The 23773-nt window shown below is 40.6% G+C and overlaps 1 protein-coding gene across 4 annotated transcripts in view; it reads left to right on the top strand.

The window, feature by feature from the left end:
- fbln1 (fibulin 1) overlaps nt 1-23773 on the top strand; it is a 182305-nt gene that overhangs the window by 90661 nt on the left and 67871 nt on the right. For all 4 annotated transcript variants that reach the window (XM_048548646.2, XM_048548645.1, XM_048548648.1 and 1 more), the window contains exons 10-14: nt 9053-9196; nt 16198-16326; nt 18204-18329; nt 19250-19369; nt 23084-23215. In XM_048548646.2, the coding sequence (XP_048404603.1) occupies nt 9053-9196; nt 16198-16326; nt 18204-18329; nt 19250-19369; nt 23084-23215 (651 nt within the window). The remainder of the gene's footprint in view (nt 1-9052; nt 9197-16197; nt 16327-18203; nt 18330-19249; nt 19370-23083; nt 23216-23773) is intronic.

The raw sequence follows: 23773 nt of genomic DNA, 5'->3' as shown, positions 1-23773 counted from the left end.
TTCAGTCTACTATTAACATCAAAGTGGCAGATCAACCCTGGTTCAATAAGAAAGGAAGGAAGTGAGCTGCACAAGGTAAACCTAAAATGAGGTGCCAATCTGATGAAGCTTCAACATGGGCATTCATGCAGACTAGGCAGAAAAGTTAGTGTGCTATAGACATAACCGAATAATTCCACAAGCAGTTGATCAAATCAAAGCTCTGCAGTCCTACCATATCCATAACGAACTATGGTGGATCAATAAACAGGAGAATGAGATTCCACAAATGTCCCTGTTATGAATGATGGTGGAGCCGAGCAAGTGAGTGTGAATGACAAAGCTGAAGATTTTGCATCTATCTTCATATGAGAGTCTCAAGTGGATGATCAGTCTTGAACGTCCCTATAATGCCCTCCAAGTGTTCATACAAAACAGCTGAAGGCAGTGGATACAACAAAAGCTATACGCCTTCACAATTTCCTGGCTGCAGTACTGCAGACTTGTCATGCCGCCATTCATATCTTCTAAGCATGTTGGTTCTTAAGCATGTGTGAGGACAGACACATTCCAGTCTAAAAGTAAATTAGATTAAACAAGATGTGTTTTCCTGCATTCCTGCAAAATTTAAAGGTTGTAGGTTGTATATTACTTCAAAGACTGTTAGGAAAATCTTGCCTTAAGTGTAGCTCCCACAGTGGATGGTGCTGAATGATGCTATGTGATACGAGATGGCAGCAGAGTAGCAGGGCTACGTGTGGGCTCATCACTCCTGTCTGCTTTGTTTCCTTTTTTAACTTCCTTTTCCCTTCTGTTCTTTTTCTTTTTTTCCTCCAATTTTTGTTCATTGTTCTTTTCTCTAAAGCCTCTTGCAGCAGGTTAATTGGCCGCATTGGCACGGCAGCAAAAGCAGGCCGTGTGCAGAATGATAGCAGCGTCCTGGCATTCGGAGGCAGTGTCGATGGACACGATCCTCTTGGTAATTTGAGGTGGTCACAGTGGCAGTGAGAACATCCTCCCAGCATTTGGGACCAGTGGCAGGGGCAGCAAAGCTCCTCCAATGATCGGAAGTGGCAAATGCAGCAAACCTTTCAAGGTTGTGGCTTTGGCAAGGCAACATCTTAGAGGAGGGTGGCTGGAGAAGGATTCTCAGAGATGCTGCAGCAGCCTGGCCTCACAGACGAGCCTAGGACTCTTAGATGCAGTAGGCCCAGAATGGGAACTTGTAGCATCATCGAGGTGGCAGTGGAGCCAGAGACTCCTGACTGCGGTCAGGGCAGGCCCAGAGCAGGGAGTCGCGGTTATCAATCAGATGGTAGCAGCAGCTCCTGGTTGCAGTAGGCACGGATTGAATACACCTAGTTATCAGCAAGGTGGCAGCAGCAGAGGAGCTGGAGACTCCTGGTTGTGGGGCATGGGTTCCAGCATCGCTGGCAGCATTGGCAAGGGTGGGCCCAGTAGCCAAGAGATGGCGCCTAAAGAATGGTGGGTCTGGCACAGGTGGTGGAGGAGGCACAGATGTGGTTGGCTCAAGGCTCGGGGGCTGTGGCAGAGGCGGAGGAATGAAGATAGACTCTCTTTAACTCTTATCATTTTATTCTTAAACAATTCATAATGGCACTCAATTGTGGCAACAGTTGGAGCTTTTCACTGTCTTATAGTATTATTCACTGTAAAATGGAAGTGACAATAAATTGTTCAATTCAATTGAATAATGACCTCAATCAAGTATTAACCTTTCCAGATCCATATACAACATCCTGTGCTCCAGAACCAGCTGCCTTCCTAGTCAAAATGTTAACTGCAGATATAACACTGGTATCCTTCTGAAAATGTGAAAGATTGTTCAGATACATCCTGCACACAAAAGGCAGAACAGATCAAATCTGGTCAATCATCGTCTCATCAGTCCACTCTCAATCATTAACTTTAGTTATACAAGATATTGTTGACAGTGCCATCAAGTTGTTACACAACAACTGTTCACAGATGTTCATTTTGAGTTCCACCACAATCAGTCAGCTCTCAAACTTGCTACAACCTTGGTCCAACAAACTGAAGTCAACGAGAATCACAAGGAAAACTCCTCAATGGTCAGAGTCATATCTGGCAAAGGGAAAGATAGTTGTAGTTATTTGAGGTGAATCATTTCACTCCTGGGACATCTCTGCAGGAGTTCCTTAGGGCAGTGTCCTCAGCCCAACCATCTTCATCTGCTTCATCAATGAATGTGTGTCTATCATGAAGTCAGAAATGGGCATTCATGTTGATGGCTGCCCAGTACTTAGTTCCATTCAATGCTCCCCAGTTAATGAAACATCTGTATCCATATGCTGCAAGACCTGAAAAACATCCAGGCTTGGGCTGGTACGTGGCAAGTAATATACACACCACATAAGTGCCAGTCTATGACAATCTCTAATGACACAGAATTAACTATTTCCTTTTGATTTTTAATGGAATTAACCATATTTAATATTCACTCCAACATCACCTTGGGAGTTACCATCAACTAGAATGCTAGCTAAACACTGTGGTTACTAAGGCAGGTTAGGGATCTGGAATTCTGTAATAAGTAACTTTCCCAAAGCTGTCAACTGTGTACAAGGTGTGTTTCAGGACAGCATTACAACATCTAAATGCATGAAGCTTCAACAGCTCAACACATCCATGAGACAGCTTGTTTGCTGATCACCAAATTAAAATATTAACTCCCTTCATCACCAGTGGCAGCAATGTGTATTATTGACAAGATTCACTGTAGCAACTTAGCAGAGTCCCACTGTTAACAGCTTCCAGAGCCACAACCTTTACCAGCTAGAATGACAAAGTCAAGAAATGCATGGAAAACAACACCATCTGCATGTTCCCCTCCAAGTCACTCATCATCCTGATTTGAATTTATATTGTCATTCCTTCACTGATGTTAGGACAGCTGATACTCCCTAACAGCACTGAGGCTACATACATTGGGCATCAGTAGTTCATGAATGCTGACTCACCTTCACCTTTTCCAGAGCAATTTAAGATTGACAACAAATGCTGCCCTTGCCAGTGATGCCAACATCACAAATCCTTTTGTATTTTTACCCATAAAAATAAGGATAATGAGTTGAAATTTTAAAGCAACCTGAATTCATATATACGGATAGTGATAAATAGGGAAAATCACTAATTTCTTTTCTTGTCTAAAGTGCCAAGGAAAATCCTGAAAATTATGTTGAAAGAATCAACTTATTGGAAAGAAAAATGTTAGTTACACAGCAAACACATCACACAACACCACAATCATACAGACCCTGTCCAAAAACCTGCACAGAGCAGAAGATACTAGAATAGAAATCACATATACAAGTGTAGCAAAGATAATGGGAACTGCAGATGCTGGAGAATCCAAGATAACAAAGTGTGGAGTTGGATGAACACAGCAGGCCAAGCAGCAGCTCAGGAGCACAAAAGCTGACGTTTCGGGCCTAGACCCTTCATCCTCTCTGATGAAGGGCTTAGGCCCGAAACGTCAGCTTTTGTGATCCTGAGATGCTGCTTGGCCTGCTGTGTTCATCCAACTCCACACTTTGTTATACAAGTGTAGCAAACTTTGTTTTAACCAGAACCTTATGAACTGTGAGACACTGGCAAAAATTATCTCGCTCAAATACTGGAAGTTTGCTATGTTGTCGCTATCTCTGCGATGTCTGAGTAGTCAGTTGAAGGTGTGAGTGAGAAGGCTGTCTGCTGGTAAGATTTTTTACCTCAGAAAAAGTTGTACTATTATTTAAGTGATTTATGCTGTAAGTATAACAGTGATGCGTATACCCTTTGCATTATGTTTCTATTACTTAGTGTGTGTTTTTACATTGATTAGATGGACCTCTTGATCATCCAGAATATTTGATCAACCGGCACACTCCTGGCCCCATAGATACCAGTCAATAAAAAGTTTACTGTAATATGCACTATGACCGTATAGGAAATTAAGTCCCTGCCAAGATGTGCAGCTAACAAACACATTCCATGTGATGTTATTTTGAAGCAGAAGATGGCGCTGCAGGACAGGATGCAGAATAATTTGCCAAGGGGCTGGTGACAGGGTCCTGCTGAATAACCAGCTGTACTGATCTACGTTCATCCAGAATGGATGATTAATATGTTTGTGATGCTGTATGACTTATAATGGACAGCTGGTGGCCAAAGTTGGCACATTGTCTACTCCCTTGAAAGGAATGATTGATGTGGGGGAGGGCAACCGTTTATTCACTAAACGAATGTAACAAACTGAGCAAAATGCTTTTAAAATCTCGCCATGTGCACTAGTTATAGAACAATTCAGGACCACTGCTGAGTCAACAACAGAAGGGAAGTGTGCCGCATACTCAAAGGACTCACTGCTAATCTATCAGACAACATCTGAGCCAGTGTTGATTCAAATCATTAATTCAGTGCCAGTAGCCAAACAGATGCCACACATTTCAGCAACAGAGAAATGTGTTGAAAGTCAGATGGGTACATACATCCTTTGCCAAGCTACACTTTCTGACAATAAGCATCAGCCACTGCAGATGTCAGAATTGCCTGGAGAACTGTCAGAAAGGAGGCATTAGCTTTTCATGGAGATTTTCCTGCTGGAACAATCTATCAGTTATAATTTATGAATCTCCTCAATCCCCTGCAGCACTAGCAAGCAAAGGTAGCGCACAGTTGGATACAAGACCCTCATATTACATTTGATGCCGAGAAGTGAAAATGGTTGGTTGCCTGCATTTCAGCAGCAATGATTTGAACACTTTGCTTGCAGCCTTAATTTCAGGCACAGCAGTAAGCAGATTACACCATATTAATTATTAAAACTAGTGGTGTTATGTGAAAATACCATGGGAAAGGAGATGTCAATGAATAAATGAATGGAAGCAAGAGTTTTACAAATTTGAGTGAAACTGCCCAACATTTATTGGATTGATGCATTTAGTTGCATTGATAGACTTTTCTCCTCACTCTTCAGCTTCAAAGCGTTTGTGGCACAACGTACTGCTAGCGCTATTCCCACCTCAGCCTTGAATATACTTAATGACCCAATCTTGACAGCCCTTTGCGCTAAAGATTTCATCAGATTCACTGAAGACTGCAGGAGGTATGCCAGGAGCAGCACCTGGCAAACCTAAAATGAGGTATCCACCTGGTGAAGCTACCAAGAGGACTATTCTGCTTGCCAAACAGCATAAGCAGCAAGTGATAGACAGATAGTGATCCCACAGCTAAAGGATCAGATCTTAGCTCTGCAGTGCTGCCACATTTAGTCATGGACGATGGTGAAAACTTAAACAACTCACTGGAGGAGCAAGCTCTACAAATATCCCCATCATCAATGATGGTGGAGACTAACACAGCAAAGATAAGGCTGAAGCATTTGCTGCAATCTTCAGCCAGAGGTGCCAAGTAGATGATCCATCTTGGTCTCCTCCACTGGTGTCCAGCATCACAGATATCAGTCTTCAGCCAAGTCGATTCACTCCACATGATATCAAGAAATGGTTAGAGGCACTGGATGCTACAGAGGCTATGGACCCTGATAACATTCTGGCCATAGTACTGAAGGCATGTGCTCCAGAATTTTATGCTCCCCTAGCCAAGCTCTTCCAGAACAGTTATAATACTGGAATTTATCCAATGGGGACAATTGTTCTGTAGACAAAGTGCAGGACAAATTCAAACCAGCCGATCAACACTTCATCATCAGTAAAGTGATGGGAGGTGTTATCAATAGTGCTATTAAGCAGCACTATTTTTTATTCACTTGTGGGACATGGGCATCACTGGCTAGCCAGCTTTTATTGTCTGTTCCTCTCTTGCCTTCAACTGAATGGCTTGCTATGCTATTTTTCAGAGGGCAGTTGAGAGTCAATTTCATTGCTGTGGGTCCGGAGTCACACATAGGCCAGACCAGATGAGTATGGCAGATTATCTTCACTGAAGGCCAGTAGTGAACCAGATAGGTTTTTCCAACAATCAGCAATGGTTTCATGGTCATCAGTAGATACCTAATACTTGTTTGTTTTTTTTTGTTGAATGCAAATTCTACTGTCTGTCATAGTAGTATTCAAATCCAGGTCCCCAGAACATTGACTGAGTTTCTGGATTAAAAGTCTAGCGACAATATCACCAGACCATTGCCTCACCCGCTTAGAAATGACCTGCTCAGTGACACCCGATTTGGGTTCTGCCAGGGTCACTCAGCTCCTGGCCTCATTACAGCTTTGGTTCAAACATGGATAAAACAGGCAGATTTCAGAGATAAGGTGTCAGCCCTTGACATGAAGGCTGCATTTGACTGAGTGTGGTATCAAGGAGCTCAAATCTGGAGTCAATGGAAATCAGAGGGAAATTCTTTGTTGAATCATAACTGGTACCAAGGAAGATGGTTGTGGTTACTTAAGATCAATTGTCTTAGTTCCAGGACATATCCACAGGAGTTCCTCAGAGTAATGTCTGAGGCTGACCTTCTTCAGCTGCTTCGTCAATGACCTTCCCTCCATCATAAGGTCACAAGTGGGGATGTTCACTGTTGATTGCACAATGTTCAACGTCATTTGCGAATCCTCAGATACTGAAGCTGTCCATGTTCAAATGCAACAAGATCTGGACAATATCTTGGCTGGGTTGACAAGTGACAATGATTGCTGAATCCCCCCAGAATCAACATCATGGGTGGATCACCATTGACCAGAAGCTCATCTGGGCTTGTTACATAAAAGCAGGCCAAAGGCGAGGAATACTGCGGTGTGTAAGTCATTTCCTGACTCCCAAAACCTATGTACAATCTATAAGGCACAAGTCAGAAATGTGATGGAATTCTCTCTACTTGCCTGAATTGATGAAGCTTTAACAATATTTGAGGAACTTGACACCATCTAGGACAAAGCAGCCTGCTTGAATGGCATTACACCGGTAAGTATCTACTCCCTCCACCACCAACACCCAATAGCGCATATCACATCTACAAGATGCTCTGCAGAAATTCACCAAATGTCCTTACACAGCACCTTCCAAACCCACAACCACTTCCATCTAGAAGGACAAGGGAGCAGGTACATAGGATCACCACCATCTGCAAATTCCCCTCCAAGCCACTCACCATGCTGACTTGGAAATACATCGCTACTCCTTTACTGTCACTGGATCAAAATCCAGTCATCAGGATGGGGGGAAGAAAATAAATCAGGAGATAGAAAAGGCATGCTAAGAAAGGCATTATTACGGTAATCATGGTGGACTTCAATATGGATGTGTACAGGAAAAATCAGCTTGGTAGTGGATCTCAAGAAAAGGAATTTGTGAAATGTCTATGAAATGGCTTTTTGGAGCAATTTGTGGTACAGCCCACTAGGGAATAAGCAATCTGGTTTTGGTGATGTGTAATGAGGCAGTGATTAAGGAAACCTAAGCTGAAGGACCCACCCAGGGAGTCAGTAATCATAACATGATAGAATTCACCCTGCAGTTTGAGAGGGAGAAGCTGGAATGAGGTGTAACTGAATTCAGCAAGAATGGCCTCTTCCATGAAGGACATCCATGAAATAAAAGGTTCTCCAGCAAAGAGATGTGTTACCAAGAACCAGGATTGAGGGTGACAGTTCTCAAGCCGAAAACCAACCAAACATCCAAGTCAGAATGAAATATGTTCTGGAAGAATTGTGTAATCTCCAGACCACCGATATTTGTAAAGTCTAGGCTCAGCATGGAAAGGTGGATTGGTGGCAATGAACTGGTCCAACCACAAGACACCAGTGGTTGGTAACCAGAGGATACAGTGACACTGAATGTTTGTTTCTATTTTCCTGGCTCACTTTCTGTCATGCTGTAATTTTTCCCTCATTACTTTTCATAGTTCTTTGCTGGTTTCTAACATTTGTCCAATCTTCTGACCTTGGGGTGGCTCAGTGGTTGGCACTTCTGTCTCAAGTGCCAGGGGCTCAGGTTTGATTCCAGCCTCAGGTGGCTGTCTGTGTGGAGTTTGTAATTCTCCCTGTGTCTGCCTGGGTTTCCTTTGGGTTCTCCAGTTTCCTCCCACAGTCTAAAGATATGCTCGTTAGGTGGATTTAGCCATGCTAAATTTCCTGTAGTGTCCAGGGATGTGCAGGGTAGGTGAACTAGCCATAGGAAATTGAGGGTTACAGGGATAGGGTCGAGGTGTGGTATTGATTGTTGCTGGTAGGCTTCTCTACTATGTGGTCATTACTTATTCTTGGCTCATTCAACATTAGCACGTCTGAAATAGCCTGCTCCCTCTTTGGCTGTAAGAATTTGCTGAAATTCTACTGTATGAATTTATCTCCCATTCTACCTTTGTCAAATTGATTTATCCAATCAATATGAACATTAAAATCACCCACAATTATTGCAGTACTTTTTCTTATAATTCCATTCCTTCGTGCATGCGCTGTTTTAATATTGTAGGTCAGTTAGGTGGCCTATAACTTATTTCCACAAGAGACTTATTTGCTGTTTGTTTTCTCCACCCAAACTAATTCTACATCTTGATCCTCTGAACCAAATTAATCTCTCATGAGTGTACTACTTTGATCGTTAAAAACAGAGCTACCCTCCCATCAATTCCTCTATTCCCATCTTCCAAAATACTCAATCCTCAAATTTGGCCAGTTTATAACCATGTATAATGGCTGTCAGACAATACTTAATTATTTCTACTTCTGACATGGCTTTGAATATCACTGATCACTGTAAGAGACCTATGATTTTTAAAAAATACTAATATGCTCTTTTAAAAATAAATGTGGATCACATCAGCGTGAGGTTAGAGGAGATTTGTTTGTCAGCTTTCTTCTTTCCCAAATTTGCTTCTTTTTGCTGTGGATAACTCGAGTTTGCTAACTAGAAATTATGTTTATTTTCTGGACAGTAAATCTGAAGGTGAAATAATCATCAGTTTTGTTTGTATTTTAATTAAAGAGGATTCTGTCAAAATTACACCCCATCTTCTACCTGTTCCCAAGGTGAATGTGAATGAATATGGATACTGCTGACTACATTGTTAAACTGATTTATTTACATTTTCCAGACATCAATGAGTGTACCAACACAATTCAGCCTTGCCAGGCTGGCTACACCTGTATCAACAGCATTGGCTCGTATAGCTGTAAGCGCAATGTTGTTAACTGTGGTCGAGGTTATCGCATGTCTGCGGATGGATCACACTGTGCGGGTGAGTTGCACATTCTCTAACTTCAACATTCACTGATGTATTAATAAAAACATCTCATTTATAAGTGTGAAGCAGATCCCTACTGTCAAGAACACTAAAGAGTGAGGGGAGACTAGAGAAACTTGGATTTATTTTTATCTTTGAATAGAAACATAGAGGTATATAATAAACAGTAATACATAAAGGTTAGTTTTCAGAATATTACTTCAAGCAACTCCTTGAAACTATGGCAATGGAACAGGGGCTGAAGTAAGTAAAAGGGAAATTTAAGATTGGAGTGATTTTATGTTTCACACTACAAAAGTGGTCACCACATGGCTTTCCCTCTCTAATCCTCTAACTCTGTATCTGGATATACTCTGTGATTTCATCTTAGCAATGCTAGCAGCACTTCCAACTACTTTGTACCCAGCAATTCTGTCATATCAAATCTGCTTTGCTATTCGATAAAATTAGGGCTGATCCCATTGTAGTCTCAAGTTCACTTTCCTGCTTGCCCCCTCTTATAACCCTTGACTATCTTGTAGATCACAAATCCATCTAATGTAGCCTTCAAATATCTCCAGGTGACCCAGTCTCCATTGCTGCCAGTGGACGAAAGTTCCAAAGACAAATAACCCTACAAGACATAAAAGACAGGAATTCTTTTTCAACCCCATTTAGATGGGAGACCCCTTATTTTGAAACTGTGTTCCCAAATCAAAATTCCCATATAAAGGGAAACATAATCTATCCTGTCAAGTCTCCTTGGAATCATAAACATTTGAGTAAGATCAATCCTCATTCTTATAAGCTCTAATGAGCTGAACCTGCTCAATCTTATCACAAGACAGTTCCTTTGTTCCAGGAATCAGCCCTCATGAACCTTCTCTGAATTGCTTCCAATGTGAGTTTATTCCTCATTAATTGAGGAGATCAAAATTATCCCTCAATTCCAAATTGATTGAAATCAGTTGGAAATATGAACTGCTCATAAGTGGTTTGTATTGGCACCAACAGCTCTCAATTTGTTTGAACTAGATAAAACAGAAATACCCGATAACATGCAACCAAGATTGGACAGGCACACCAATTTGTTTAGAGTCCCACTCCTCCACTGATCTCTCCACTGCAATTTTAAATTTCACCAAGATGGTGCTGTTACCAATTAAAAACTGTATTCAGTTTGGTGTTAGGATCAAGTCAGATAGGTTTCTATTGCCAACAAGGAATAACAAATTTATTACAAATAAAATATATTTCTGAAAACATTATTGACAATTTAGACTGAAGTAAGATATGATGTATATTCTAATATCTCATACTTAACACAAGGTATGTATAACAGACAACAGTTGTCAAACACACACCAGAACGCATCAAATGCTATCAAGACGAATAGTACAGATTTCTCTGCAATTTCCTGCAGATGCCAGTGAAACTGTGGGTCAAGTCTCAATAAAACTTTACGACAGATAATGATTCTTCACTTTTGACCTGGCCTTGAAATACCCTCAAAAGCCAATCAATCATGGACTATCTCAATGACTGCATATTCTAGTGGTTTACCTTCCTTTCCTGGGATTATGCTCCTTTGGATTTTTGAAAACCATAATCCAGCACTTACTGACAGGCATAACTCTACCTTTTCAAATGACTAGCTTCTTCAATCTAGTACCATGCCAAGTTTGTTTCCTGAGTTTCATCTTGCACAGTTGCACAAAGCAAATATCGCTTTTGTTTTCAACCTCCATATTCTGCTGCACTGAACTATTCATGGCATGTGGCTCTTTCTGAGGCCCTGTAGCTCCCGGGACTTTTGCACAGTTCTGACTCTGAGCTTACAACTTACTAACTCTGAGAACCTGTTCATAACCTCAAAGAGCACAAAATCATCCACCTGTTCTTGGCTTCTCAATGAGTCCCTAACTATATACACTCAATGTGGTTCATTTCTTTTTTCCGCAGCACAATTTAAGAGTTCCTTTCTGCATTCAGTTTGGTTCTATCTCTGCCCATAGCTAACTAACCATATGGTTCCCTTCAACTGTTTTTCAGTGGTCCCAGAACTATTTTGAGTGACTGACTGAAAAACTTGCAATGAGCCCTGCCCTTGTTCTTCGGCAGTACTGAATGCAACTAATATTTCATAACAGTCAAATATAGTAAGTAGTCATGGAATTCAAATGTAACAATTCCCTTGCAATCATCTGTCCTCTGGATGCTACAATGTTCCCCAGATTGCTGGCTCCATCGGCACAAATTGTTAGAACAAAATAGGGATTCATCATATTATCGCTGGGATGTTTTATGTTTCTTTTAACATAACAAAACACTTGCCAAAGGCTGGCATTTCCTTGGTTTCCATTATTATGTCGTCAGTTTCATTCCCTTAGAGATCTATATTCACTTTCACTTTTCAGTTACTATTTATATGGAGTTATACAGCACGGAAACAGACTCTTCAATCCAACCTTTCTGCACTGACCAGTGTCCCAATCTGACCTAGTATCATTTTCCAACAGTTGGTCCATATACCTCCCAAGCCTTCCTATTCATATACCCATCCAGATGCCTTTGAATGTTGCAATTATCCCTGCCTCCACCTCTTCCTCTGGCAGCTCGTTCCATAAACGCACCCCTCTCTGTGTGAAAAAGTTACTCCTCATGTCTTTTTTAAAACTTTCCCTCTCACCTTAAACTTATGCTGTCTAGTTTTGTACTCCTCCACCCTGGGAAAAAGACTTGGCTATTCACTTTATCCATGACACTCATGATTTTAAATACCTCTATATGGTCACCTTTCAGCCTCTGACGCGCCAGGGAAAAAAGCCCCAGCCTATTCAGCCTTTCCCAATAGCTCAAACCCTCCATTTCCAGCAATATCCTTGTAAATCTTTTCTGCACTATCTCAAGATGAACAAACTTATATCAGCTTTTGTTACGTATTCTTATATATTGTTGTAGTTTCTTCTATGTTTCAATTTTTGCCCTCATTTTCTTTTCACCATCTTTGCAAGTTTTCCCCAATATATAGGATATTACCATTATTTTTTGCTGAATTATTTGACTTAATTTTCAATTTGATGCCAATCTTAACCTTTTTAGTTGTTTTTACACAACTGAATCCACATCCACTTCCAGTCTATTTCCACCTGTAAAATGCTATGGAACTGTTTATGTTGAAGGAACTTACCATGACTACTAGGTATGTCCATTATGTGGTCAGTGAATTGCAGATAAATAAAGCTGATGTGCTCCCTGTTAAATTATACTGATTCAAGTTAAAGCAGACATCCAGACGAGCCTTTGATTAAATAAGGTTAGATGTTATTTTTATTAAAAGTAATTACTAACTGTTTCAAAAGGATAGAGACAAAATTATTAACAAAAGCATGACAGTTACCAAGATTAAAAGAAATATGATAAGACAAAAGAATGCTTGTATAAGAAACAAAACCATAGTCTCTAATGGAATACCATCACCGTTCTTTGCTTGAATTCCTTGTTGCTGAAATGAAGAGGTTAATGCTTGAAGCAGATGCAGCAGCTACAAAGAGCTTCTGTATTTGAATAGGTGGTGTTTTTTAGCAGTTACATTTCACACAACTGCACATTTTAGGTGCAAGAGAAACCCTCTGGCTTCTGGTTCTGAACATGTGCCCAATTATTTCACAGTAGATCACTAGTTGTTTAAGGTAATTCTCCTTTTCCTGCTTTTCTTTAAATGTCTAAAAATGTATATTATCCCTTGAAAGTTCTTGGACATTGGCTGTTCTTGGCCTCACTTCCTTCACAGTGTCAAAATTTCAACTGGTTATATGGTCATATTGAGGAATCAAGGGTTCCACAAAGCAAAGAAATCAGTTATGCTGAGATCTTTTGAGTTCTTAGTCTGAAACTAGGATTGTCACACATCCATCCTTTGTTTGCAAATTCGTGGTATTTCAAGAGTCTTTATATGCTTGGGCACATCTGTTGCAATCCATTCAGAACTTATAGCTGTTTAGCCAAGTAACTTGTGTTATAAATGGGTCCGTAAAGGTTAATACTGTAGATTGTCTTAAGCACTACCCACTCTTATAATGGCAGATAGACTTTTGAGCATTGCAGTTTAGGAATTTGAAGGAATGAAACCTAACATTTGGTCCTCTTCAAAGTCTTAGGAACAATGCCCATCATATCAATCACCAAAGTTGGCAAGAGTTGCTGCAGTCGTACAGGGCCTCAGTTAGACAGCATCTGAAGTACAATGCAGTTTTGGTATCTTTATTTCAAAAAATGATACAATTGCATTAGAAGCAGTTCAGAGGAAGTTCACTGCTTTGGTTCGTGGGGTGAAGGAGTTATCTTATGAGGAAAGGTCATGTCTATACACATTGGAGTTCAGGAATAATCTTTCAGAAATACATAAGATTCTGAGTAAAGTTGGCGAGATTCGATGCTGACAGCAAGTTTCTCCTTATGGAGTAACTTATACAGTTGACTGATTAGTGGTGTCCTGTTTAAGGCTGAGACAAACAGAAACATTTTCGGTGGTTAGTTCACTGGCTGAGCTGGTTTGTTGTTACACAGACGTTTCATTACCCTGCTGGGTAACTTCATCAGTGCAGCCTCCGATGAAGCGCTGTTGTATCTTCCCGCCTGTTATTTAAACTCTGGGGTCCGTTGGAATCGAGTACCTGTTTTCCAGTTTTCCTTCACAGTAGTGCATATATAGGGTCTAATTCTATCAGAGATAATGGGAACTGCAGATGCTGGAGAATTCAAGATAATAAAGTGTGAAGCTGGATGAACACAGCAGGCCCAGCAACATCTCAGGAGCACATTCCTCTGATGAAGGGTCTAGGCCCAAAACGTCAGCTTTTGTGCTCCTCTGATGCTGCTTGGCCTGCTGTGTTCATCCAGCTTCACACTTTATTATCTAGGGCCTAATTCTATGTGTTTATTGATAGCCTTCTTGGTGGAGAACTAGGCCTCTCGAAATTCCCGTGCTTGTCTCTGTTTGGCCTGCCCTAGGATTTTCTCTGAGATTTTCTCTCAGACTGTAATTAGGCTGTGGAATCCCCTTCCCCAGAGAACACTGGAGGTTAAGTTGTTCAATATATTTAAGCTAGTAGGTTTTTGATTGACAAGAGAATCAAGGGTTATGGTAGATGGACAAGCAAGTGTAACTGGGGTGACTATCAGATTAGCCATGTTCTTATTGAATAGCAGAGCAGACTCAAAGAGCTGAAAGACCTATTCCTGATTCTAATTCTTATATTCCTTTGCTCTGGTGCATACAAGATTCCACACCCACTACTAGGATGGAGTTGCTGAGACCCTCACACATAACCATCATGACTGGTATATGAAGCCACGGGGTTGGGGGGTGCCTCAAGATTCTGCCAACAGAATTTAAAGCAAGACTTCCTAATGTTCTCCAATAGTTTTGCATAAAGAATTAGCACTACCTCACTGCCTGTGTAAAGGCATTGGTGATTCTGGCACCCTCATGCAAAAATTACAGTGATCCTGGTTCTCCCTATGAAAAGGGAACAGTGATTATGATCTACCTTGATTCCTTTGTGTTAAGGACACAGTAAGTGGAAACCCACAAGGGTCTGAGTGATGTGGGCTATGGCGAGATGTGTGACAGAATTGGGCAAGAAGTCCAGTGAGGCCAACCTTAATGTAAGGACCGTCTCACTTCACCTTTGATACTTTTGACAAAAGGCATTTCATGTTTCTCACTTGGCAACAGCATTTTTTCCAGCAAGAGGGGTTATTCTTGTTAAACACTTTGTTGACAGACTAACTCACTTTATAAATATTCAGAGAAGACCTGACCTGGAAATGCGAGCAGGTGCCTTGCATATACAGCTGGCCACTTGCTTCAAATGGCCTCCACATTATATTCAATCAAACTGCATCTCATAGCATGATCACAAAAATCAACAGCTGCACATACCCCTCACCAGTAATACTGGCATCTGCCAACCCATCATAACCATCTTGGTACCTCTCCAATAAACTTGCAGGCCATTTAGGAAGTATAGACTTGCATTGCAGGGCACACTTCTGCAAGGATACTTTGCAAATAACAGCAGGCATCCAGTTCAAGGATTTGACCAGGCTGCATCTCAGGGATTGTTGGCTTGCTCACTTCAAATGTGCTTACTTAGCATCTATCTGTATGCACACAGCACAGCATGTTGGCAAGTCAGCTGGAGCCAAAGGCAGTCACTACTATCACACTTAAAAGCATGTGCCAACTTACCACACGACAAGCACGCTGCATGTGTATTCAATCAAATCACCATGTTAGAAACTGACAGGGCTGAGTTCTCATTCCAGTGAAGGCAGGGCAGAGCTGTTTTTCAGGGGTCCTGGTACTTTCAGTCATGGGCACAGTTCAAGAGCTTCAGATGGCCATCATCAACTTGCAAGATTCACAGTCAGTGCATCTATTCCAGTACAGTTCAGGGGCTATTCAATGGTCAGTCCTGTACAGCTAGCACATGCACCCAGGAGAATTGTGTACTATCAGTTAGAGAGATACCATCACAGCAGTTTGGGGTCATATTCTTGACTAGGGGCTGCTCATTGAAATGGGCCCAAGGAGGTCCTTCTGGTAATTTTTCCAGAGGAATCCAGGGACCTGTTGTGGAATCAGGAGGATAACTAAAGGAGGAGGGAGGTCACATCTGGGGAGCGTGGTATCAGTGGTATTTGCTGAGGTAGGATGAGAGCAGTTGATGGGGTGGAAACTCAAGGTGTGTGGTAAGAGTGCAGGACCGCATTGGAGGGTATGGTAGGCTGCTGGAGGTGGGGTAGTGGTGGTGACCATGAGAAGTCATTGAACTAGTTGCTGAACACTTTACCCTGTTCCCAACATTGCAAAACTCTGCAGGGGGCATGAAAGACAACAGACAAAAAGTGCACATTTTTGCTACTAAAGCTACCTGTCAAAAATACCTCACATATGGTAACTCTTAATTGATCTTGTATGATTTCAAGCGTTTTTGCTTATCTTGCAGACATTGATGAATGTGTAGGTTTACAAAATCCTTGTGGTGAAGGGCATTCCTGCATCAATTTTCCTGGCAGTTTTCGCTGTGATTGCAAGATTGGATATTACTTCAACAGCGTTTCCAGAACATGTGTTGGTAAGTGGGATACATACAAAGCTGGCAAAGGCTATTATTCTAAAACTTTACAAATGCAATAGAACTTGTCTAGTAGTTCCAATTCTATTCTGAGTTATAGCTCAGAACCACAAGTTGAGATTGAAGACATGCTTAAGTGTCATTGTTGCTTGACCTGGCTGTCATTAATGCTAAACTTATGATTAATGTCTTGTTGCAGTGTTCAATTTTAGAGGATGAAGAAAAACTGATTAGAACATTTCTGCAGTCAAACCACAATGTGGCCGTGGGTGGATCTAAGGTAGTGCAAGGCAGAAGCAGAAAGGGATGAGTAGTCTATAAAAGAATGGTCATATGGACATGTTGGGATGTGTTGAAGGGTCAAAATTATTAGGGAATATACCGAAATAATTTTTAAGGGGCTCCCATACTTCTGTAGGAAAGTTTGTGCTTATCAGATGCTGGGTTCAACCATTGCTTAATTAACCATTGAATTAGCCATACTATACTTGCACATTGTATCAACATAGAAAGAAAAACCTTGCACTTATATAGCACCTTTCAAGATTTGTGGACGTTTCGAAGTCCTCTAAGGATAATAAAGGTTTTTTTTTGCGGTGTAATTAATTTTGTAATGTGCATTGTAAAATGCCACAAACAGGACTGCGACAAGAAGATAACCTGTTCATGTTGAAATTTACTGAGGGATGAATGTTGCCAAGGACACAGGGGTGAGCTGTCCTGATCTTTTTTGAATGGTGCCATGAGATATTGCTGAAAGTGGCCAAAGGACATGAGTTCATCTAAAGACAGCTCCTCCCTCCCCCCCACCCCCCAACCCCAGCCGATAGCCTGCTCCCTCAGTACTGCATTGGAATATTAAACTGCAAACCCACAAACATCTGACTCAGATGTTGCAGAGCTGACCAGCAGATTATCCTGGTTTGCAAAGAACAAATCTTTTGCCAAAATTTTTTTTGTGAAGTACTCTATCTTTAAATATTTCTCCATAGTGGTGATATTTAGTTCATACTTCAGTTTCCCAAATGGATTAGTAATTGGAACATGAACCTGCAGGACTGATAGGGTGCATGTCACAGCTAAAGCACTTACCCATGTGCAGTAGAGTGGCTCTTATTGATGACACATTTGACTAGGGTGAAGTCCCTTCGACAAGAATTGGAAAAAACATATGAAATGGAAAGCATAAGAAAAACAATGTTTGGAAGAATCATTGCCCTTTCACATTTTATGTGAGAGATGTTACATAGTAGATCTAAATAAGTTTTCTCATTCTGTTCAGGCAACTTTTTCTTTGTTAGAGAATAGCCTGAAATGTTTGCATCATTCATGTTCATAAATAAATCAGAGGAAATGTTTTTTAAAAGCCTTTTTCATCAATATAGTCCCCTTTTAACCTTGTGTAGTTTAAGGTAAGCACAATGTTGAATAATGATTTTAGCATAGCTGTGACCTAGGTCTTGCTTAGCTCTTGTCCAAGGTGATGAATTTTGTAATTTAATCTTGAAACCATTTTCAGATTTGCCTTCCCCTCCAACTCTTGGGTCTCAAACAGTTTTACTCAAATACTGGTTCCCTCCCCAAAGTGTGAGCTTGCCTCTCCTGGCACTATCCAATTTTATCTCTGTTTGAGACTATTACTGAGACGCTGGTAGAGTTGCTTATGAGATGGCAGCTTGCTAACTAATGGTGTTAATGTCAGCAGGCAGTGGGGCTTCTTCAATTGTATTTTCTTTTCAAATAATAAATTCAGTGTAGCCCTCTTGTGATTTGCCTCCATGCATTACAGAAAGGTTTACAAATTGTATGCTGTTCATGTTAGTTTCAAGAAACTATTGTTCCCTTCTTCTTGAAATTTGTACTTCTATTTCTGTTAGATGAAAATGAATGCAGGCGTTATCCAGGACGCCTGTGTGCCCACAATTGTGAGAACACTCCAGGTTCCTACTACTGCAGCTGCAGCAAAGGCTTTAAACTCTCAGTTGATGCGAGAAACTGTGAAGGTATTATACCGCTTAATAACTTACTATCTGATCATTAAAAATAAGACATTTTCTTAGTCAACAATACCTCATGTTATCAAAAAAATACTTTCTGCCATTAGCAATGCAAACTAAGATTTCAGATACTTCAAAATCATTTTATCATAATAAGAACTGAGTATCACAGGATCGCTTTTTTCATTATAGTAGGTATCTACAATTCCAAATGCTGCTTTTCAATAACAAGGATATTTCCTTTTATCCATTCATGGGTATCTGAGCATTGCTGGGAAGGCCAGTATTTAATGCCCATTCCTAATTGCCTTTAAGAAGATTTGAGCTAGCTGCTTGAACCACTGCAGGTCATGTAGTGTTTAGACCTACAGTGTTTTATTTCTGTAGCAATTTAATACAACTGAGTGCCTCTCAGAAAGACAATGAAGAGTCCACTGCATTTAGGTGAGAATGAGAAAAGATTCGTTTGAAAAGCATTAGTGAACCATCTTTTTATTGTGATAGTTTTGTGATCATCATACCTTGTTTTTATTCCAGACTCATGAATTAAAATTCCAACAACTGCTGTGGTAGGATTTGAACTCATGTCTGAATTACTAGCCCAATTAATGATATGACTATATTATTATTTCCCATTCTGGCATTTCCTGGGAGATAGCTCTTTATCACCAGAACAAGTTTACATTTCTCTTTCAACAAAGGCTGTCTTACTCTTATTCCCCACCAATTGCTGTTCTGTTAATTGGTGGACACACACACAGATCCAGTTTAAGATATATGGGTGCAATCACTGTGAACACATAGAAACTATGCCAGCCTGTGTGAGTCATTTATGACATTTAATCTGCTTCACATTTCTGATGAGAGATGAAAATAAAACTAGGGCTTGACCTCTTTTTTTTTAATCTTTTGTTCTGTGCTTTTAGATGTAAATGAATGCGAACACAATCCCTGCAGTCAGGAATGTGCGAATGTCTTTGGCTCATACCAGTGTTACTGCCGCCGTGGTTACCAGCTCAGTGATACAGATGGGATAACATGTGAAGGTGATGTAAATGATGTTAATGCTGTCTGAACTTAACTGATTAACTTGGTGCATCATGTAGGGAAATTCACAAAGGTCCATAGGTATTATCACTCAAGATGCTGAGAGCCAGTAGAAAGTCAGCATAAACTAAACACTGTTCTAAATCTCAAATGTTCAATGACAATGCATCAGTTGGTGTACTTCACTGTTCTACAAATGTTTCATGTATTTTTTTCAGTTGGTGCCTACAAAGACATAGCATAGACATTTGTTATACACCCACCTCCAGGTCACCCTGTGCAGAAAATTGTTTTCAAGCCTTAATGTATGAGATTTGTGTTGATTTTCTCTGCGCATGAATATAAAAATGCATTGTATATAGGCGGCCTCTGCAAAGTCCATGAATCTAAATAATGAGATCTCTAGCATGATTAATTGAAGGTAATTTTCTAGCTCTGCAACCTAAGACACTGTTGATGTTGCGTCAACTTTGCCAGTTATGAAATGTTTGAAGCTTCATTTGTTTTCATTCATAATTGAACTAGTATAAAGTTATCTTTTTGCTTTCCTGTAGTGGTCCAGTCTTCATTACAGGGAGATACTTCTTCATCAAACTGTAATTGCAGTTGTTATTGCAACATGTCCTTGGTGGGTCCTGTGAAATAAGCGGATAATTTTACTTCTTTACCTTCCTTAATAAGGGACAATTCTTCCCAAAAGAGAGAGCAGATACTTTATGAATGGGTAACTCCTGTATTCGAGAATACGGGAAGCATAAGTCATTGCTTCCCCTAAATGAGCAGCATGAGAGACAGGAAAATCCTGGTGAATCTCAGCTGGTCTGGCAGCATCTGTAGAGAGAGAAACAGAGTCAACCTTTTGAGTCTAACATGACTCCTTTTAAGAACCCTTTGGATACCTTTAGTTCTTCTGGCATTAAAAGAATAGACACGTCAGCACCTGTATCCAACTTAACATGAGTTTTCAAGCCATTAACCATGATTTCTTCATGCTAGAAATTGTCTTGAGAGTCTGCAGAATCAGGGAAGTTGAATGTTTCTTGTAGGTCTGCCGTCTCCCCCAAGAAGAATTGCAGACTACTATGATTTGTCTTCTTTTTTCTGTACTGCCAATGCAGCTGTACACTGATCTCACTCTTGTCCTTCTTGAGTCCCTATAATACAAATTGAATCTAGCTCCCACCAGTTGTGTCAGTTAATGACATTGACCATGCCCTGCTTTCTCACATGCTCTCTTTGAGCAGACTGTCTGAGTCCTTGAGTTTTCACCATCTGTATTAAAGGCTTCTAATTCACTGTAGTTTTCTGTTTCTTGCATTGATTCTTATTGCTTGCTGTGTAGTCTGGTATAGCCTTTCTCTTGCACTTTTTCAACTTCTGTGCAAGCTTTTCATCTCCTTGGTTCAGTGCTTAGGTGTTCCTTAACATCCATCACTTGCTGCTTCCTGTACCTGCTGAGTTTCTCTTCAGGTGTTTCCAACATTTTGAGGGTTGGATCATGAGACTGGCTCCAGTCTTCACCTGTAGAACTGGTGTGCCTCTGGGCTTCATTTCCTCTAGCCACTGGTTCTATAGCTCCAGCCTCCATTGATACTATGCAGCAGGTCTGCATCCTCATAGGTGAAGACTAACAATTTTAATAAGCAGAACTATATACAAGGGATAGAAATAAAAGAGATCTTCTGGACTCCGACACACTTGGGCTCCAGTTCCATGTGATCTGCAGTCACAGGGACGTAGATCCTTTCACGCCTCCTCACAAGCTAACTTAGAGTAAAGTAACTGTTAACCATTCATTCCACAACTTTGAGCCTGGGCCATATTCCTATGCTGGTGCTGATTTAGGGTGGCATGGTGGCTCAGTGGTTAGCACTGCTGCCTCACAGCATCAGAGACCTGGGTTTGATTCCACCCTTAGGTGACAGTGTGGAGTTTGCACGTTCTCCATGTGCCTGTGTGAGATTCATCCAGGTGCTCCTGTTTGTTCCCACAGTCCAAAGATGTGCAGGATAGATGGATTGGCAATGCTAAATTGTCTGTAGTGTACAGGCTAGGTGGGATTGCCATGGTTATTGTGGGGTTACAGGAATGAGGTGGGGGATCTGTGTGGGATGCTTTTAGGAGGATTGGTGTGGACTCAACGGCTGTATGGCCTCTTTCCACATGTAGGGATTCTCTAATTAATCATCCAATATCATGCTGCAAGTATGTGGCAAGCTATTCAACTACTGAGGGAGTAACAGGTAAGTACTGTTTAATGACTGCTAACATTGTTTCACTTCCTCTTCTTTATCATAGTGATATTTGGGAAAACTATAAGAGCCCAGCTGAGATTCAGCATAGATATAAGATTAAACTCTGTATGATGGCTTAGTATCACATCGCAAGGTTTATTTGCTTTAGAATTACTTGCTGAACTCTGAACCAACCAGCATTTGTTGGAGCCTGTATTTAGACATGATTGACCTTTTCTGTTGGTCACTCTCCAGGGAACCTTGTAATACATCTGTTTGTGTTACATTTGTCTTTGGAAGTTCACAATTGTTGTTGTTTTCATTGCCACCCTTATATAGACAGTCACCTTGCATACACTCTCTCAAAGTCTAATTTCAAACACATCAGAATTTTCTCTCCATCTCTGCCAAATTCACCTAATTTCCTGATTTGAACAGAAATCCAGAGCTTGCGCCTATCTATTTTGTACTGCAGCTCTCAAAAACTTGACTATGAAGTCATATAAACTCAACTTTCCTCTTACGCTGCAGTATAACGGCTGCAATAAAATTATGCTAAAGTTCTCCCCTGAATAGCTTGGAAGGACCTGTTATTAACTCTGCTGTATGGTGTGAAGCTGAACTTTATAATTTTCTAGTATTATCCCTTCCTGAGGTGAGTGATCTGATCCCAATCAAGTGTTGTGTGTTGTAACTGGACACAGCACCCCTGGGTTGGAGAGGAGGTAAAGCAGCTAAGTTCACGTGGGGCCATTATTTAATGTTTTCTGTTATGTGATAGAAAAGGGATTAAACTCTACACTATAGAAAGAAAAACATGACTACCCACATTGATGTATATAAAACATTAATTGGCAGAGTTAAGATGAACCCAGGGTATGACTTTAAGATCATTCAAACTCGTGCAGTAGAACACAAACCTACATTTGTAAAGTTTACACAAGTAAATTGAAAACAGATCATGAAAAAATGTTTTTGCTTGAAAAGTTAAGATTGAAATTTGAAATAATCAACCAAAATTGGTTGTGGAATAAATATCTTGAGCAGTTCAAAATGTTGTTGAATGCTGAACCAGGAGTAGAAATGTTAGAGGTTGCAATTGGTGGGCCAGATGGGTTTTGTTGCCATTGAGATTTTTTGATTTTGATGAACGAGGTTGTATTCTTCTCATTGCTCAGCCATATTCTAATACTGAAAGCCTAGGCCACTTAGCAAAGCTAGTAGAGGATGGCTGATAACCAATCAATCACATTTGAGTAATATAAATTACCTATTCAGCAGAGAGCTGAAATATGTAAAGAATAAAAAGAAAACAGACTAAATTCTGTTCACACTACTTTGGAGTACCTCTAGACCAGATTGCTAAATCCTTTTGACATATCTCAATAGGTTTATTGCCTGCTCCTCCATTATATCACTTATGATCTCTTGTGTCAATTGACTACTTCTTACTATGTATTTCTTTTCATCTGGTTATAGACATAGATGAATGTGCTTTACCTGCTGGAGGCAACATTTGCTCTTATCGCTGTATCAATACTCCGGGCAGCTTCCAGTGTGCTTGTCCAGTGGCTGGTTACACACTGGCATCCAATGGACGTAACTGCCAAGGTAGGAAAACATTCCTGCAGAATCTATTAAACTGTTGAATTCACTGTTATCATTCTAAGTTTCGCAGCCTCACAGCTGTTCAGAGGTTCCACACATAGGGATCAGTGTTTCGATGAACTGACTTCCCGTTCCAGAAGTTGCTGGTACACTTGGACATGGGAGATCTGTGCAGTGGGGAAAACATGTTGGAGGATGTAGATTGCCACAACAATATCGTACCATAAAATATACTGTTTGTAAATTGTCTATCTTGAAGTATAATGTGAGAAAATGTGAATTGTCCATTTTGATAGAAAGAATACAAAAGAAGCAAATTATCTAAATGGTGAGAGATTACAGAGATCTGAGGTCTGGAGGGATCTGTGTGTCCTAGTTCATTAATCACAAAAGGCTAGTATGCAGGTGCAGAAAGTAGTTAGGAAAGCTAAAAGAACTTCCTCATATATTGTCAGAGATGATGAATATAAAAATAGGGAGGCAATTTTTCAGTTATATAGGGCCCTGGTGAAACATGTACTGTGTTGGTCACCTTATTTAACGAAGGATGTAAACCCATTG

Source organism: Stegostoma tigrinum, chromosome 18 (assembly GCF_030684315.1).
Source record: "Stegostoma tigrinum isolate sSteTig4 chromosome 18, sSteTig4.hap1, whole genome shotgun sequence".
Lineage (NCBI taxonomy): Eukaryota > Metazoa > Chordata > Chondrichthyes > Orectolobiformes > Stegostomatidae > Stegostoma > Stegostoma tigrinum.
This window is presented reverse-complemented; position numbering and strand designations above follow the sequence as displayed.